At 55.8% G+C, this 17,850-nt stretch overlaps 6 protein-coding genes across 6 annotated transcripts; 4 read left to right on the top strand and 2 right to left on the bottom strand.

Annotated features, from left to right (window-relative positions):
• Positions 1-388: 388 nt before the first annotated feature.
• Positions 389-2,427, bottom strand: BDV59DRAFT_143329 (Set1-mediated histone H3-K4 methylation subunit Swd1). Its single transcript, XM_073687217.1, has 5 exons — positions 2,182-2,427; positions 2,066-2,127; positions 1,921-2,009; positions 1,717-1,857; positions 389-1,639 (listed from the first exon to the last, which is right to left on the bottom strand). Exons 1-5 carry the CDS (start codon positions 2,249-2,251, stop codon positions 583-585), a joined length of 1,419 nt encoding a protein of 472 aa, XP_073550477.1. The 5' UTR covers positions 2,252-2,427; the 3' UTR covers positions 389-582.
• A 155-nt stretch (positions 2,428-2,582) lies between these two features.
• On the top strand, positions 2,583-9,050 carry BDV59DRAFT_173005 (DNA-directed RNA polymerase II subunit RPB1). Its single transcript, XM_073688816.1, has 5 exons — positions 2,583-3,168; positions 3,231-3,387; positions 3,449-3,519; positions 3,580-8,426; positions 8,479-9,050. Exons 1-5 carry the CDS (start codon positions 3,040-3,042, stop codon positions 8,492-8,494), a joined length of 5,220 nt encoding a protein of 1,739 aa, XP_073550476.1. The 5' UTR covers positions 2,583-3,039; the 3' UTR covers positions 8,495-9,050.
• A 126-nt stretch (positions 9,051-9,176) lies between these two features.
• Positions 9,177-12,173, top strand: BDV59DRAFT_173003 (ubiquitin ligase complex subunit HRD3). The gene is made up of 4 exons (XM_073688815.1): positions 9,177-9,349; positions 9,410-9,532; positions 9,598-11,532; positions 11,585-12,173. The coding sequence occupies exons 1-4, from the start codon at positions 9,307-9,309 to the stop codon at positions 11,974-11,976; spliced, it is 2,493 nt and encodes an 830-aa protein (XP_073550475.1). The 5' UTR covers positions 9,177-9,306; the 3' UTR covers positions 11,977-12,173.
• On the top strand, positions 12,109-13,175 carry BDV59DRAFT_143293 (putative DNA repair protein Dds20/Mei5). Its single transcript, XM_073687216.1, has 2 exons — positions 12,109-12,927; positions 13,004-13,175. The coding sequence occupies exons 1-2, from the start codon at positions 12,241-12,243 to the stop codon at positions 13,094-13,096; spliced, it is 780 nt and encodes a 259-aa protein (XP_073550474.1). The 5' UTR covers positions 12,109-12,240; the 3' UTR covers positions 13,097-13,175.
• A 152-nt stretch (positions 13,176-13,327) lies between these two features.
• BDV59DRAFT_199699 (uncharacterized protein) lies at positions 13,328-15,291 on the top strand (the record flags this gene model as incomplete). Its single annotated transcript, XM_073693403.1, has 3 exons — positions 13,328-14,461; positions 14,508-14,900; positions 14,953-15,291. The coding sequence occupies 3 exons, from the start codon at positions 13,328-13,330 to the stop codon at positions 15,289-15,291; spliced, it is 1,866 nt and encodes a 621-aa protein (XP_073550473.1).
• A 109-nt stretch (positions 15,292-15,400) lies between these two features.
• BDV59DRAFT_199698 (amidase family protein) lies at positions 15,401-17,486 on the bottom strand (the record flags this gene model as incomplete). The annotated part of the gene is made up of 2 exons (XM_073693402.1): positions 15,401-17,428; positions 17,481-17,486. 2 exons carry the CDS (start codon positions 17,484-17,486, stop codon positions 15,401-15,403), a joined length of 2,034 nt encoding a protein of 677 aa, XP_073550472.1.
• Between the last annotated feature and the right edge of the window lie 364 nt (positions 17,487-17,850).

Below are 17,850 nucleotides of genomic sequence, written 5' to 3'. Positions count from 1 at the left end.
TATCGGCTGCGACGTTCCCCTATCCGAGTTTGCGAGAGCTCCTCGCTTGGCGGATACGAGTTACAAGTACTCAGAGTGGCTTGGAATCTCCGCTGCTGGTTGACCACTATACGAACAAGCCAATGGAACTCTTGTGTCTTATGCAAGCGATTTCTGTGGCTCCAGAATTGCATATCGAAGCGGCCCGTGGTCATCTTGGGATAGGATAACTGAGACCGATCTGCCGGAGCCAATGACGCCAAGCCTTCCCTGACCTACTTGGTAGACGCGTTGGCTTTTCACTTGGATGTTTTGACCTCTCCACCGCTGTCTTTACCGAACGGACTCGGCCTGTGACTGCAGTTCGGGCTTTTCCGGCGATTTTCGGCACGAATCCGGCATCTTCTGAAGCAGAAGAGTTCCTTTACCGTCCCTGATTCTCTAGTGATCCAATTGATACTTTTTAGATGCGTGCCTTCATGCGAATAAAAAAACAGAAACGGATATTACACCCAACGCCCAGCCCCAACAGCCCACCCGAACACCGATGAAAGATCCAGGAAAAAGACGCCCCCGAATACCACTTACATAAGGCATGCGGGCTCATCGCCGGCGGCCCTTCTGCCGAGAACTGCTGTTCTTGCTACCCGCGGCCTCTTCATAGTCCCGGCCGGCGCCGGGACTGCGCCTTCGCATGGTGCCCGGTCCCACCGCGACGATGTCCTCTTCGCTCTCGCTGTCCGAGATGTCCAGGAGGACCGGCATGCGGAAGGACTCCATGTCGTCGTCTCCGCCACTCTTGTGCGGCTCGATCGTCAGCACGTCGGGGATCTCGTCTTCCTGATCCAGACGGCGTTGGTGGATCTCCTCGGCCGGATGGATGTCGAACTCGTCCTCGCGCTCCAGGTATTCGACGTTCTCTTCCACCTCGCCGAAATCCGGCGCCAGGGCCGACCATTTCTGCGGCGTCACGATGGACCAGGTGTAGATGCAGCCCGTCTCGAGGCCGCAAGCGACCACGAACGGCCGCGACGGGTGCCACTCCACCACGCCTAGCTCCTCACGCGGGCCCTCGAGGATCTTCACCAGCGAGCCGTGGCTGCGCTCCCAGACGTAGATGTCCGGGTTCATGAAGGTGGAGGCCGTCACGAACTCGCTGGTCGAGGAGAACGTCACGTGGTTCCAGCTCAGGCGGTTCACCACATCCTGGAACTTGTGTTCGACCTGGAGCTTGATGTTGGCCGGTTCGAGGTCGATGCCCAGCTGCGAGAGGTCGGGCATCAGGATGGTGCGAATGACGCGGTCGGAGCTGTTAACGAGCAGGTCGCGGCCATTGCTGGCGAGGCGGAGCAAGATCACCACCCCGTTGCAGAGGCGCGTCGAGTGGATCGTGGTGCAGGTCTGCGTCTCGATGATGTTGACCCAGCCCTTGGAGGTTCCGGCGATGATGTGGTTCCCCAGGGCGGTGAAGATGGTCACACAGGTGGAATGTTTTGCGTCCTGCGCTGCTTGCTTGGCGGCGACGGCGGGATCGACTTCCTCGTTTTCGGGCGGCGGAGGGCGGAAGGGGGCGGAGGGGAGGATGCGTTTGATCGGTTTGGGCGAGGAGACGTCAACGAGGACGGGCTGGTCTTCGAATAGAGACGCGACGAATAGTAGACTAGACAGAAAAGGCAAAAAAAGAAGAATACAATGAGCACTCTGGTTGATACCATGCATGAATTGGGCCTGACTTACTGGTTGTAAGGGTGGAGTTCGGCAATATATACTGGAGCTTCGAATCGGACAGTGCGCACCCGGGAGCCGTCTTGCAAGTCCCATAGGATGCACTTCCAATCTTGCGAAGAGGTGAGGAGATATCGACCGTCTCGAGACCAGCTGGAAGAGGACCATGGGTTAGGTTGTTCGGTCGATGAAAGCCAGTTGAGTAGTATGTCATACCTGAGGGATTGAATCTGCCGGGTATGGCCCCGCAGCTTTCGCGCGACGCCATTCGTTTCAATATCGAAGATGACTACCGTACCGTCTGCCTAGAATCGAAGATTGTCAGCGTAGGTTGTGGAAGGAGTGAGCGCGGGGGACCAACTCGGCCGGAAGCTAGATAGTCGCCCTTACGGTTGAATCGGAGACATGTCGCGTGGCCACTTCCTGTAACTGTCAGCGGGAGACGGTTTGAGGGCAAAGGTAAGGGGGGTCGCGTACTTAGTTTCTCCGACAAGGTGTCTGGATAGTCCTGAGCCAGGACAAAGGGATCAATCAAAGAGAGATTCATTGCGCTCGCTCAATCACGGGGATGCGCCTGAGGATTTGAAGAGGCGGAAGTGAAGGTGAGGTGAGATAGAATCGGGCAAATGCCCAGCCCAAACAAGAGGCCAGGAGAGACGGCTGAGAACAATCATCCAGCGCACTTTGGGGCGACTGATTGATTGCCTGGAGAGAGAGAGGCTGGTGAAGCGATTCAAAGGGCTCTCTTTATGAAGCAACGCGGAGACTGCCGGGCGGTGAGAGGGGGTCTTTAAAAGTCGACCCTATTGGCCCCGCAGTCCTGCGCAGCGGGCAGAATCCCGCCAATCACACCGCCCGACGCGGCTCCCTCCGACGGACTTTTAGTCAGCCAGCGACCTTCCTGCCAACCAGGCTGCGGCTCAGAAAACTCGTGCCCCATCGGCGACTGACCGGACGTTCAACCGTCTCCCTTTCATCACCTCAGCACCCTACCTTCCCATCGCCCTTCCACCACCACCATCGCGTCTTCCATCGGGAAATCGCCTCGCGAGCTGGAAAACTCCCTCTGATCGACGCCGTCGTCTTTTTTTCCGCCCTTTTTACGCGCTTCACGAAGTCGGAGGACAGGGTCGCGGGCGCCCTCGTGGCAAGGGCTGCCAAAGGCCTCCAGCCGGCCAGCTGCTTGCAAACTTTTCGTTTGTCGCTTCTCTACGCTTGTATCCCGATAAAGTCGACCAGACTTAGCCGGTTACTCGTTGTTTCCTCGCTTCTCGCCGCCCCGGTTTCGCGCCACAACCAACCCCCCGGAGTTGCCTGTTCCCGCGAACTGTCACCATGTCGAACGTCTACTTTCCCTACTCCAAGGCGCCTTTGCGCACCATCAAGGAGATCCAGTTTGGTCTCTTCTCGCCGGAGGAGATTAAACGGTTGAGTGTGGTCCATGTGGAATATCCTGAGACGATGGTTTGTCCTTCCCTGCCGGCCGACGGGTTCTGGTAGGTGCTAACCGCATCGCGTCTAAACAGGATGAACAAAGACAGCGACCGCGCACAAAGGGTCTGAATGATCCTCGCCTGGGTACCATCGATCGACAGTGGAACTGTGAGACTTGTGAGGAAGGCCAGAAGGAGTGCCCTGGCCATTTCGGGCATATCGAGCTGGCCACTCCGGTTTTCCACATCGGTATGCGATGCGACCAGATGAGCTTATCTCTCGTGTCTTATTGCTAATCGCGTCTGCGCAGGGTTCTTGACCAAAATCAAGAAACTTCTCGAGACTGTCTGCCACAACTGTGGCAAGATCAAAGCCGACTCGGTTAGTCATCCCTGCTGGGATGGCAAATCTCATGGCCTGTTTTGCTGACCTAGCCCCCAGTCTGATCCCAAGTTCCTGGAAGCCCTGCGCATGCGGGACCCGAAGCGACGTTTCGATCACATCTGGCGGATTTCGAAGGATATTCTGATCTGCCAGGCCGACCCGCCTCCGGACGATGACGACCCGTTCGCGAAAGAGAGCTCCAAGCCAGTGAGGAACCACGGTGGGTGCGGTAACTCTCAGCCCACTATTCGTAAGGAGGGAATCACGTTGGTCGGGACATGGAAGCCGAACAAAATGATGGATGAGGAGGACATGCAGCAGCCGGAGAAGAAGACTATCACCCCTCAGATGGCGCTCAACGTCTTCCGCAACGTCTCGCACGAGGATGTTCGCATCATGGGCTTGAGCAACGATTATGCTCGTCCTGAGTGGATGGTGATCACCGTTCTCCCCGTTCCTCCTCCGCCCGTCCGGCCCAGTGTGCTTGTTGGAGGCAGCACTAGCGGCCAGCGTGGTGAAGATGACCTGACGTATAAGTTGGCTGAAATCGTCCGCGCGAACCAAAATGTTCAGCGGTGTGAACAGGAAGGCGCCCCAGAGCACGTCGTACGCGAATTCGAATCCCTGCTCCAGTACCATGTCGCCACGTACATGGACAACGATATCGCTGGCCAACCGAAAGCTATGCAGAAGTCGAACCGCCCTGTTAAAGCCATCCGCAGTCGTCTGAAGGGTAAGGAGGGCCGTCTGCGTCAGAACTTGATGGGTAAGCGTGTGGACTTCTCTGCACGTACTGTCATCACTGGTGATCCGAACTTGTCCCTCGACGAGGTCGGCGTCCCTAAGAGCATCGCGCGGACCCTGACGTATCCTGAGGTTGTCACGCCGTACAACATTGAGAAGTTACAGCAACTGGTTATGAATGGTCCGAACGAACACCCGGGTGCGAGATACATCGTCCGAGACAATGGTGAACGAATCGACCTGCGTCACGCCAAGCGAGCTGGCGGTCAACAATTGCTGTATGGATGGAAGGTCGAGCGTCATATCATGGATGGCGATGTGATCCTTTTCAATCGTCAGCCCTCTCTGCACAAAGAGTCCATGATGGGTCACCGAGTTCGGGTCATGCCGTACTCCACCTTCCGACTGAACTTGTCTGTCACCACTCCTTACAACGCTGATTTCGACGGTGACGAAATGAACTTGCACGTCCCTCAGAGCGAGGAGTCTCGAGCCGAACTGAGCCAGCTTGCCTTGGTTCCGATGAACATTGTCTCCCCCCAGCGAAACGGACCTCTCATGGGTATTGTGCAAGATACGCTCTGTGGTATCTACAAGATCTGCCGGCGCGATGTGTTCCTGACAAAGGACCAAGTCATGAACATGATGATGTGGGTTCCGGACTGGGATGGTGTTATCCCACCCCCTGCTATCTTGAAGCCCAGACCCAGGTGGACTGGAAAACAGATGATCAGTATGGCTCTTCCTTCGGGACTCAACCTGTTGCGTGTCGACAAGGACAACTCTGCCTTGTCGGAGAAGTTCTCTCCTCTGACCGATGGCGGTCTTCTCATCCATGGTGGCCAGTTGATGTATGGTATGTTCTCTAAGAAGACTGTTGGTGCCAGTGGTGGTGGTGTTATTCATACCATCTTCAACGAATATGGTCCTGCCACGGCAGTGGCATTCTTCAACGGTGCCCAGTCGATTGTGAACTACTGGCTGCTCCATAACGGCTTCAGTATCGGTATTGGTGATACTATTCCGGATGCCCTCACAATCCAGAGAATTGAGAACTGCGTGCGCATGCGGAAGAAGGAAGTCGAGTCCATCACGGCTAGCGCTACTGAGAATACGCTGGAGCCTCTGCCTGGTATGAACGTTCGTGAGACCTTCGAGAGTAAGGTTTCTCGCGCTTTGAACAACGCTCGTGATGAGGCTGGTAGCGAGACGGAGAAGAGTTTGAAGGATCTCAACAACGCCATTCAGATGGCCAGATCTGGTTCTAAGGGTTCCACCATCAACATATCCCAGATGACCGCCGTGGTCGGTCAACAGTCCGTCGAGGGTAAACGTATTCCTTTCGGCTTCAAGTACCGTACCTTGCCGCACTTCACGAAGGATGATTACTCCCCTGAGTCTCGTGGTTTCGTCGAGAATTCCTACCTTCGTGGCCTGACTCCTACGGAGTTCTTCTTCCATGCCATGGCCGGTCGTGAGGGTCTTATTGATACCGCCGTCAAAACTGCCGAGACCGGTTATATCCAGCGGAAGCTGGTCAAGGCCCTGGAAGAGGTTATGGTCAAATATGACGGTACTGTCCGGAACTCTCTGGGCGATGTCATACAGTTTGTCTATGGAGAGGATGGTCTCGACGGTGCTCATATTGAGAACCAACGGGTAGATGTCATCAGATGCTCGGATGACAAGTTCCGAGACCGCTTCCGCGTGGATCTCATGGACCCTGAGCGCAGCTTGGGACCGGAAATCTTGGAGCAAGCCAATGAAATTGCGGGTGACGTCGAGGTCCAGAGGTATCTGGACGAAGAGTGGGAGCAGCTTCTCAAGGACCGCGCCTTCCTTCGGACCGTGGCCAAGGAGGACGAAGAGATGATGCAACTTCCGATCAACGTACAGCGCATTCTTGAAACTGCTCGGAGTACATTCCGTATCCGCGAAGGAACTATCAGTGACTTACACCCTGCTGAAGTCATTCCGCAAGTGCAGTCTCTGCTTGATCGTTTGAAGATTGTGCGTGGCGATGATATCATTTCGCTCGAAGCCCAGGAGAATGCGACATTGCTGTTTAAGGCTCAACTTCGTAGCCGTCTTGCATTCCGCAGACTGGTTACCGAGTACTCCATGAACAAGCTGGCCTTCCAACACGTTCTCGGAGCCATCGAGACTCGGTTTGCCAAGGCTGCTGCGAGTCCCGGAGAGATGGTTGGTGTCCTTGCGGCGCAGTCTATTGGTGAGCCGGCTACGCAGATGACACTGAACACTTTCCACTTTGCTGGTGTGTCGTCCAAGAACGTTACTCTTGGTGTGCCTCGTCTCAAGGAGATTTTGAACGTGGCCACCAATATCAAGACACCGTCCATGACTGTGTACCAGGAACCCCACACATGTCATGACAAGGAAAGTGCAAAGCATCTGCGTAGTGCTGTGGAGCACACCAGTTTGCGTTCGGTGACGGAGGCAACTGAAATCTACTATGATCCGGATATCCAGACTACGGTCATTGAGAACGATCGGGATATGGTCGAGTCGTACTTCATCATTCCTGAAGATGTTACCGACGATTCGGCTCGCCAGTCCAAGTGGCTGCTCCGTATCATCCTCAGTCGGCCCAAGCTCCTTGATAAGGGCCTTACCGTCCAGGATGTTGCCAGCAAAATCAAGCAGGCGTACCCCAAGGATATTGCTGTCATTTTCAGTGACAACAATGCCGACGAGCAAGTCATTCGTATTCGGCAGATTCAAGACCACAAGGACGACGAGGACGATGATGATATCGAGTATGACGTTACGCTCAAGAAACTGGAGCAGCACCTACTGGATACTCTGACTCTTCGTGGTGTGCCGGGAGTTGAACGTGCCTTCATTAATGAGAAGAGCAAGGTGCGTGTCCTCGAAGATGGGTCATTGTTCGTTAGCAAGACCGATCCTCTCTGCAAAGAATGGGTTTTGGAGACAAGTGGGTCGTCCCTCGGTGAAGTCCTGGCGATCCCTGGGGTTGATGCCTCTCGCACATACTCCAACCAGTTTATCGAGGTCTTTGAGGTATTCGGTATCGAAGCAGCTCGGACAGCTGTCCTGCGTGAGTTGACGCAGGTGCTGGCCTTCGATGGTTCCTACGTGAACCATCGTCACTTGGCTCTCTTGGTCGATGTGATGACTGTCCGTGGCTATCTGACCCCAGTCACCCGCCATGGTATCAATCGTGCCGACAACGGTGCTCTGATGCGGTGTTCTTTCGAAGAAACCGTGGAGATCCTGCTGGAAGCCGCTGCTTTTGGAGAGTTGGATGACTGCCGTGGCGTGTCGGAGAACCTGATCCTTGGACAAATGGCGCCTGCTGGTACCGGAGAGTTTGACATCTTCCTTGACCAGAACTTGCTGAACACTGTTGTTTCAAACAACGCTCGCTATGGTGTCATGGGGGCTATCGGCGCGAAGGATGCCATCATTTCCGATGGTGCTGCCACGCAGTACGACACTGGCTCGCCGATGCAGGAAAGCGCGTACATCGGTACGCCCGATCCGGATTCGAACTTCTCTCCTATCCGCCAGCCCGGCGCAGAATCCCCGGGTGGCTTCACGGAGTATCAACCTACGGGTGGCTTCGGGGGCGGATTCAGTCCGGCTGCCACCAGTCCGCTGGGCTACTCTCCTGGCAGTCCATTCAGCGTGAATGCCGCATCGCCGAGCTATTCTCCGTCGTCCAGCTACTCCCCTACGTCTCCTGGCATGGGTATTACCAGCCCTCGGATGACTTCCCCGGGATTCTCTCCTGCAAGCCCGACGTTTGGACCAACCTCGCCTGCTTACTCGCCTACGTCCCCGGCTTACGGGCAGGCTTCACCGACTTCACCATCGTATTCGCCAACTTCCCCGGGCTTCTCGCCAACGTCGCCCAACTACAGCCCTACCTCGCCAAACCTCAGCCCGGCGTCGCCAATGTTCAGCCCGACATCGCCGAGCTACAGTCCTACGAGCCCTGCGTTGGGTGCGGGCCGCAACATGTCTCCCACTTCGCCCACGTCTCCTAAGTACACACCGACCTCGCCTGGATGGTCTCCCACGAGCCCTCAGGCTTATTCTCCGACCTCACCAAACATTGGTGGTTCGCCGACGTCGCCTGGCGGCTATAGCCCGACGTCGCCGACTTACAGTCCTACGTAAGTTTGTCTCTCAGCTGAATGGCTGGCCTCTTGCTGATCTCGACTGCAGCTCTCCTCGTCAGTAAAGTCAAGACATCTCAGACTTTCACTGTATTATTGTACTATCATCCACACATCGAGCAGCTCATCAAAACAAAAAAGACCTATTGCATTTTATGTTGCGGAATTGGTTGGTTATTTCTTCTCCGAATCTGGGCGTATGTAGCCTTTCCCCATTACTTTCTTCCATAAATGTATGTTCCTTGATGCCTTGGTCCCTTCTTGTGGACTTCTTCCGCTTTATTCGAATGTCGCCTCTGAGCCAACTTGCTGAAATTGTGTGCGTGGTTGCTATTGTGTTGCTTTCTCCAACCCCCCTGCCGCTGAAATACCAAGCGTTTGTTTGTCCTTGTTTTCCTTTTCTAGATCGAAGAACTCCGTGTTTCAGGCCTTTAGAGGTGGAGGAGGGAAGGCAAAATGGACTTGATTCCCCCTGGGGCTTGCATGATGATGGTGGTCATTGCTAGGGAGTGTATTTAATGATGCGGACGCTGTTCTTTCTTGTACACAGTACAAATGGGGTTACGGGCAAAAGAAAAGCTGTAAAAAAAATATGAAAATAAATAAACCAGAATCTCTCAGTCATTGTTCCATTCCTTACCTAGTGATGTCGGTATGCACTTACTCCGTGTACTTCGGTCTTAGTAAAGGCCTCGGCAAAATGAAGCTCCGCATGGACAGGTGGCCCGTTCCGCTTGGCCCCAACCAGCCATCAGCTCAACCTCCATCTACATCCGCCTGCTTCACCTGCACCTCCGCTCGGTGACGTTCGAATTGGGCACTGAGTCGCCATGTGCTTCTCACTCATCTCTTCCTCCATCCAGTTCTTTCTATCAACATGAAGAACTTGTGGCTGTGGCGCCTCCTGCCCTTGGCGCTTCGTGAGTGACATCCCTTCCCCAACACCTCGTGCACGCTGACATCTCCCGAAACGCGGATAGTGTTTCTACAGGTGTTCCTCGTCGAAGCTAAGGACTCCTTTGATACACCTTCAGAAGGGCTTGCGCATGAGCAGCAACAGCCCCTGCGCGCATCTGAAGAGCCGGACCCTGCCCCTCGAAACGGTGAGACCTTATTACCCGAGGAGACCTCACCGGACAAGATACTAACTCATACTCCCCAATTCCAGAACATGTCGAGGCGGCCCTCCAACTTCTCAATGACCCCAAGATCGTCGTCACTGCCCCCGAGAAACCATCAGGCATCACAGGATACGCCCTGCATTACGCCCAGGAATTATTTCGTATATTGTTCATGAACGGGCCCTCATCAACCAGCGCAGAGCGACAAAAGATCCACCCGAAAGTGGCAAAAGCCGTCAAGGAGCTGCAGATTGCCGCACAGGATGACCAGGACCCCGACGCCATGTTCCTCCTCGCAGAGATGAACTTCCACGGGAACTTCACCCACCCTCGCGAGTTTCGCCAAGCCTTCCACTGGTACCAGACCCTGGCTTCCATGAATGGTAACAGCACGGCGCAGTATATGCTTGGGTTTATGTATGCGACTGGGATCGGCGGGAGCGTCGAGCGCGACCAGGCCAAAGCGATGTTGTACCATACCTTTGCGGCGGAGGCCGGGAACACGAGATCGGAAATGACCCTTGCATACCGCAATCATGCGGGTATCGGGACGCCCAAGAACTGCGACGAGGCCACCTACTACTATAAAAAGGTCGCGGACAAGGCGATCGAATACTTCCGCTCCGGCCCGCCGGGTGGACATAGCATGATCCGGGACTCGTACCGCTGGGCGGATGAAGAAGGTGGAGTTTACGGGGAGGGCGCGAGCGTGTCCAGCTCCGGGCCCAATGCGCTGCGCGAGTCATCGCATTCCAGCACCGACGCCAGCTTGGAAGATGTCCTGGAGTACCTGGATCTGATGTCCCGGAAGGGCGAGCTGAAGGCCACGTTTAGTCTGGGGAAGATGCACTTTGAAGGCGCTCGCGGTCTGCCTAGGAACTTCCGCAAGGCGATGAAGTACTTCAAGCTGATCGCGAAGCGGTATTGGAACCAGGATGGTTCCGTGAACCCGAACCACCCGCTGGGCGTGGAGAAACTGGCCTCGAAGGCCGCCGGCCATATCGGCCTGATGTATCTCCGTGGAGAGGGCGTGGAGCAGAACTTCGCGACCGCCTTGACTTGGTTTAGACGGGGCGTCACCAATGGGGACGCACTGTGCCAGCATGAGTTGGGCCTGATGTATCTGCACGGCTACGGTGTTCCACAGGATGCCTTCCGGGCTGCGTCGTACTTCAAGTCTGCGGCCGACCAAGATCTGGCTGCTGCGGAGACCCGCCTGGGAGCTCTGTTCCTGGACCAAGGCGACGTCCCCACAGCCACACGGTATTTCGAGTTGGCGGCTCGCTGGGGTTGGATGGAGGCCTTCTACTACCTCGCTGAGCTGTCCAATAACGGCGTTGGTCGACAAAGGCACTGTGGCATGGCTGCCTCGTACTATAAGATGGTTGCGGAGCGGGCAGAGGCGATCCACTCTGCGTTTGGTGAAGCCAACACGGCATATGACACTGGCGACAAGGACCGAGCTCTGGTGGCTGCCATGATGGCTGCCGAACAGGGATACGAGAACGCGCAGGCCAACGTGGCGTTTTTGCTGGATGAGCAGCGCTCTTTGGTGTCCCTCGATAGCATCTTGCCTGGGCTCAGGAAGCCCCGCTCGCCTCTCTTACGAAACGCGGCCCTGGCCCTGATCTATTGGACGCGTTCAGCCAAGCAGGCCAACATCGACTCGTTGATCAAGATGGGCGACTATTACTTGAGTGGCAGTGGCATCGCGGCCGATGCCGAGAAAGCCTCGACTTGTTACCACACGGCGGCGGAAGCGCACTATAGCGCCCAGGCATATTGGAATCTCGGATGGATGCACGAGAACGGCGTCGCCGTGCAGCAGGACTTCCACATGGCCAAGCGATACTATGATCTGGCGTTGGAGACGAGCCCGGAGGCGTATCTTCCCGTCAAGCTGAGCTTGTTGAAGCTGCGACTGCGGAGCTACTGGAACCGCATCACCAACGGGAATATCAACCCCATCCAGGACGACGAAGGTAGGAGCCTGTTTCCCGTTTGTTTCGATTGTGTACTTACCTATGTTCCCAGAAATCAAACCGCGGCGGTCATTCAAAGAGTGGGTGGCCGCGTTCCTTGAGAACGACGAAGAGGAGGAAGCCAACTACCGGGCACAGATGTACAAGCGAGCGCAGGAAGAAGAGGAGGAGGGTGTCCTGTCTTCGTCAGATTCGCGCCACGAGGATGGCTATTACGACGATCTGGAACTCGAGATCGACGAGAACGTCCTGGAAGGCCTGATTATCGTGGGGTTGGCCGCGACGTTGCTCGTGCTGATCTATCTGAGACAGCAGCGCAACCGGCCACAGCAGAATGGCAACAATGCTGGCAATGCTGGACAGAACGAGAACGACCGCGGCGTTTTCCCTCGTCCTGGAGAGCCGGAGTTTGCGCAGTGGCTGGCGGGGGGCGTCGGGCATTGACGGTGAAGACATGATTCCCATAGTTAGGTCCTCTGATTGTATATGATGTATTCTACGAAGGATTTAGACCGTGCCTTATGCTTGGATGTTTGTCTACTCTGAAGTAACGGTACGCTATGTATGGGCTTATCTTATCGACGTCCTCGTTATCGATAGTGATCAGACTCGACCATCTCAACTTCCTCCGCCATTCTTCCCTCTACACCCTTTCACATTCTCTTCTACAATGTAACGACCAAGTGCCATTCCATTTCCACAGAGAACATGGCTTCAATCAACCTGAATGGAAAACGTCGTCGCGTCGAACAGGCCGCGTCAGGTCTTGCCAAGCCGTTCAAGTCCCCTCTCCGTCGTCCTTCCCAGACCCCACAGAAGGAGAAAGCGATTGTGCAGGAGAATGACGACGCTTCGATTAAATCAACTTCTCAAACCAGCCACTCCCTTTCAGATATCCCACAGGACACCCCAGCCTCTTCCGCAGGAGGTCCCAAACGAAAGCATCTCACTCCTCCCAAGAAACCGATGCTCGCCGATCCCGCCATTCAGGACCTCCAGAAACAGCAACGCGCCCTGCAGGCCCGACTTACGGCTCTCCGTTCCGAACTGGACACCGCGCAGCAGGCCCTGCGCATCGAGTCCACCGATAAAGCCGCCGATCTCGAGGCCCTCATCGCGAAATGGAGATCCGTCAGTCAGACTGCAGCCGAGGAGGTGTTTACTGGCGCACAAGAGCGGGTTTCGCGCATGGGAGGGATGAAGGCCTGGAAGGAGCGCATGCGGAGCGACACGGCACGGTGGGAGAAGGAGGAAATGGAGGCGTGGTATGGCGATGCCGAGGCGGAGGAGTTTGAAATGGATCGGGAAGAGCTGGAGGCGCGCAAGGCGGAGATGGGGGATCGGGTTGCGGTCGATGAGGCGAAGAAGGAGGAGCAGAATGAGCTTGACGACGAGGTATGGTTCCCTTTTCTTCTAAAGCTCTTCGAGGGAGCCATTTACGGAGGATCTCTGGTTGACCCTTGGCTGGCAGGAGTTTACGATGGAGGTCATGTTGAAGACGCTGAATGTCGATGTGAAGGTCATCGGGTATGATGTGACGGAGCAGAAGTGGATGAAGCCTTGAGCTTCATGCTTTCCACCTGCAGGTGTCGTGACGCTGTACGGAATAGAACTATGAATCCATGGACGATTTGATGAGTTCCCCGCTGAACCCCCAAATGCCGATGTGGATCCAGTCGGCTCCTTATCTTTATCTCTCCGTCTTCCCTTCTGCTTCTCCTCTTCCTTCACATATCCTTTTCGTCCGTCGCAGATGAAATGCCTGTCGCCGCTGTCGGCCTTGTCCGTCTAACCCATGCCTCAGAGTCCTAGACCTCCCAGATTGCTGGCCTGTGCGCGATGCTTTCGCTTGAAGCGCAAATGTGACCATGTCAAACCCACCTGCGGAGAATGTCGACGACGGGGCACCGAGTGTCTCCCTGTAAAATCCAGCAAGGACGGAGAAGATATCACCATTCCGCTCAAGTATCTCAAGTATCTGGAGTCGCGCGTGGCCGAACTGGAGGATGGTCAGCATGGTCCGGCCATGTCGCCACCCGTCCGCGATGCGGGCGTCCAAACGGATCCAGTCCATGAACCTGAAGACATGTCACTCGACAAGCTCCCTCTGAACCCGACTCCGGGCGGATGGCGGCTGATTCTCCAGCAACTGCTCTCCAACCCAGAGGGTTATCACGTCGCAGGTCCGAACCAGTTTCCGGACCATACTGCGAACTCCGCACCGCCCCTTTTGCTGCTGCCTGACTCTCGGGCTCAACCACAGCGGTTAGAAGAGCCGTTGATCTCGCGGCTCGCGTACGAAATCTACCAAGACGGTATGGCCGTCGAAGGGCCCGTGGGCTCCCCGCATGCGCTCGCCCTCACGGGGGAATTCTCCAGACTGGAGGAAATCTACACCAATGTCTACTTCTCCATCAACCAATGGGTGTGGCCCTTTATCGATTCTGGCGCGTGGAGATCTTGGCGTCAAGACTGGACTGTCAATGCGGATACGGATCAATGGAAGGGCTTTTTCGTTTATATGGTCTATGCCGTTGGGGCCCTGTCATGCAACGTCTTCCAGCCTAACCATGGGCACGCGATGCGAGCAGCAGAGTTTTACACCTCCGCTTTGGTTTATTATCCCTTCGTTATGGAACACCCCTCGACGATCCTCCAGATCCAAGCGTCGATATTTATGATTCTCTACGCCCTGCAGTGTCCTTCGGCCGAGGAGATCGCCACGACGGTGTCTTCGATCGTGCCTTTTTGCATTGCCTCTATGGCCGAGATTCGGAAACACGCATACTCCGACCCCCCAACTCCTGCAATAGGAGCGGACGGGATCCTCACCGAGTCTTTATTCATTACTTGCTACATGTTGAACGAGATCGTCGTGTCTGGGTGGGAACGACCGGTTTCTGCCGCGTACAAGGCCATCGACGACGATGTAAGAAAATCCATATCGATGTGTCAACACCTGCTAACGAGGTCAGATCCATACACTCGGCAATGAAGTGCCTTGCTCTTCCGACACCAGCAAAGCGTTACGACATTTGTTCAAGCTGCGCAAAATCCAGTCTAATATCCGCCGACATTGGGAGGAGTCTCCCCCGCAACAGGATTCAAGTGACTCTCTCAGATCCGAACTGGCTGCTTGGAGGGAGGAGATCCCTCGGTATGGCATCGACGAGTCGCCGGATACCTATCTCCATCCCCTGTGGATGGCGAATCTTTACGACTACAGTATCATCATATTAATGCAGGAGAAACGCCATCGACTGCAAAACGAAGACATCGAAGATATCCTATCGGCTAGCGTTGAGGTCTGTCTGACTTTCCGCCGTCTCCAGGAAGAAGGCCAGGTGATGTGCTATACCTGGTCTGCGGTGAGTTTCTCCATAACATGGCTGACTAGCATCACACTGACAACTGGGACAGCTTGTCTTCCAATTTCGCTCAGGGATCATGCTGCTTTATATGTTCTGGGTCGCTCCACGAGACCGTAAATATGCCCAGCAAGCGACCGATGCCTTACGCAGCTGTGCCAATACGCTCTTGCACTTTGCAGATCGGTGGCCCGATGCCATCCCTTACGCCAGAGTCTTTGAATACCTTCTTCGCCGAGGGACGTGGCTTGAAGACGACACCACATATATCTCGAACCATCCCTGCGCTGCTAATGAATTGGACAACTTTTTGTCTCAGCTGAAGAAACAATACATACATAAGGCGGTTTTGGAGATGATCGAGGACATGATATACCAGCCTTCTCAATAGAGACGGTCGTGGATGGACCTGCATTATACGGCGTTCAATTGATTTATAGCCTCGAGGTATTGAGATACCGCATGTTATTCGTGATTATACTAAACATAATGCATCTGTCTTAAAGCAACAGTAACTTTCCAGCTGCTGCCTGTGTACTGGTACGAGCTTCGAGGATAACGATGGTCTGCCCCAATGCAGGGCTGGACCATCTCGACCACCCGCTATCCCGAGCAGACTCTGGGTACGAGGTCGATACACGCCATGAGTTTCCATCAAGCTGGACTGGAATGGCATCTCCGTTGACGTAGCACGAAAGGCTCTTCAGATAGCCGTTTCCTTTCGTCTCCAACGTCCCCTGGATGTCAAGCTTGACTGTGGAATCAGCCACGTTCTTGGCCTGACTTTGCACCTCGATAGAAGGCATATTGGGCTGTTCCTTCTCCAGGGCGCGTTCAGCGACACCTGCTGTAGAAATAACATCCGTGTCCAGTTCAGGAACCAGCGGTGGAAGCCGACGATACCGAGTCGCCTCTTCGAAGGCATACGCGTACCGCAACAGCTTTATATCCTCGTATGCCTTTCCAGCGAACGTCAAGTTCGCTGGCATCCCCGTATCCTCCATGAGCCCCATGGGTACGGAAATCGTAGGAATCCCCAGATGCCTGATCTCCCGGTTTCCGTTCGAGTACTTGACGCCATTCCTCCAGGCATACACCGACGCATCCGAATCCACGTCCGAGTCCGCGCGTCCAATGTCTCCATTCGCAGGGAAAACGACCGCATCCAGCCCAAGCCCATCCATCCACTGCTCAAAGGTCTCCTTGCGGGCGGCCTCGAGTGCCTTCAACGCTTGCTCCAACCCATCGATCTCAAAGATCGTTCCGGGTTTGGTCTTCGGGTACTCAACCATCTCGTGCCATCTAAGCTGATTCGCGGCGTCTGGCGTGCCTCTCAGCGACCCCGGCGCAAGCGGGAAGATCATATCCGGGTCTACGCAGGACAGCGACGCCAGCCCCGGCTGACCGTTGGCTGCGAGGAAGTCGTCCCAGGAATGCGCCACCACCTGACACCTCTCCTTCGCGTGCCAGCCCTCGGGGAGGTCCTTGACGTTGACAATCTGCCCCGTGTGCGCTTTCGCCTCGTACACCGTCACGGCAGGGAAGTCTACCTCGACGACGGTGGCGCCGCAGGCCTCGAGCGCCCGCCGGGTCGTCTCCCAGAGCTTGAGGATGGACGGCCTCGTGCAGACCTTGTCCGGAAGCGGGTTGGCGCCTCCGATGAACATGGTGGGCACACCAAGGCGCTTTCCGCGGAGCGACGAGCCTCTCTCGAGCTCGGTGAACGACGTCGGCCGGAGGGCGTCGATAGACGGCAACGTGAGGAACGTCTGCTCGTTCCAGAAGTCGCCCGTCGGGGTTGGATCCACCACCGCAAGGACGTCCAGCACGCGGAACAGGTCGGCCATGGTGCGCGTATGCGGCACCAGCACGTCGCAGGTCGGATACAGCGGCCACACGCCGCGGAGCGGGATCAGCCCCTTGGACGGAGTGTAGGCGATGATGGAATTGTTCGAGGCCGGCGACCGGCCAGAGGACACGGTCTCGCTGCCCAAGCTGAAGGCGCAGAAATTCGCCGTCGTCGCCGTCGCCGACCCGTTCGACGACCCGGATGCGTACGCCGCCGTCAGGTACTCCAGGTTGTAGGGGCTTTCGGCGCGGCCGTAGCAGCCGCGCTGCATGCCTCCGTATGCCATGGCGGGCATGTTGGTTCGCCCGAGTAGAACGGCGCCGGCGTCACGCAGGATCTGCACGCAGGCGGCATCTTCGGTGGCGACGAGATTTTCAAAGGCTGGCGAGCCGCAGGCCACCGTCATGCCTTTGACCTTGATGCTGTCTTTGACCAGGTACGGGATGCCCTCGAGGGGCCGTGCGGGGAGTCCGGCTGCACGACGGGCATCCGATGCTGCGGCCTCTTCGAAGACCGCTGGGTTGATGACGGGGATGGCGCTGAGTTTGAGATTCGAGGCATCGTACACGCTGATGCGGCGCAGATATCGCGCTACTAGTTCCGTGCTCGTGGTCACTCCGTTGTCGAGGGCGGACTGGAGCTCTGAAATGCTGGCATCGATGAGGTTTAATTTTCCGGTCTGGATGTGATCAGTTGGTGTTTGCTGGGATGAAATAGTAGATCCTACTAACAGCCATGGCAGTTGAGGGTGCGATCACGCTGGACCGCAAGATATTGAATGAATGTCGGAAGCAACAGAGAGTAAGACAGCCAACCACCACCTATATACGCTAGCTGTCCAGCAATTTTCTGAGTGTTGGACGGTCCGTTCGCATGGCCTTTCCCGATTCTATACCCCGTCCTCTGGACGCCGTGAGGAGAAAGCGGAGAATAGTCCGCTGGCCGCGACTAGCCCTAATTCCTCCTAGACCGATGGATCCATGGCGCAGATCCGCCCTCCCAGAGATCTTCGCGCGGACAGAAGTCCGCATACCAGTTGATTCTGCAGTCGGACCATGAGCGAGGTCGATAAGATAGATTTCGTCAAGCCAAGAGATAACA

Source organism: Aspergillus ambiguus (genome assembly GCF_047715705.1).
Source record: "Aspergillus ambiguus strain CBS 117.58 unplaced genomic scaffold BDV59scaffold_6, whole genome shotgun sequence".
NCBI classification, from domain to species: Eukaryota; Fungi; Ascomycota; class Eurotiomycetes; order Eurotiales; family Aspergillaceae; genus Aspergillus; species Aspergillus ambiguus.
This window is presented reverse-complemented; position numbering and strand designations above follow the sequence as displayed.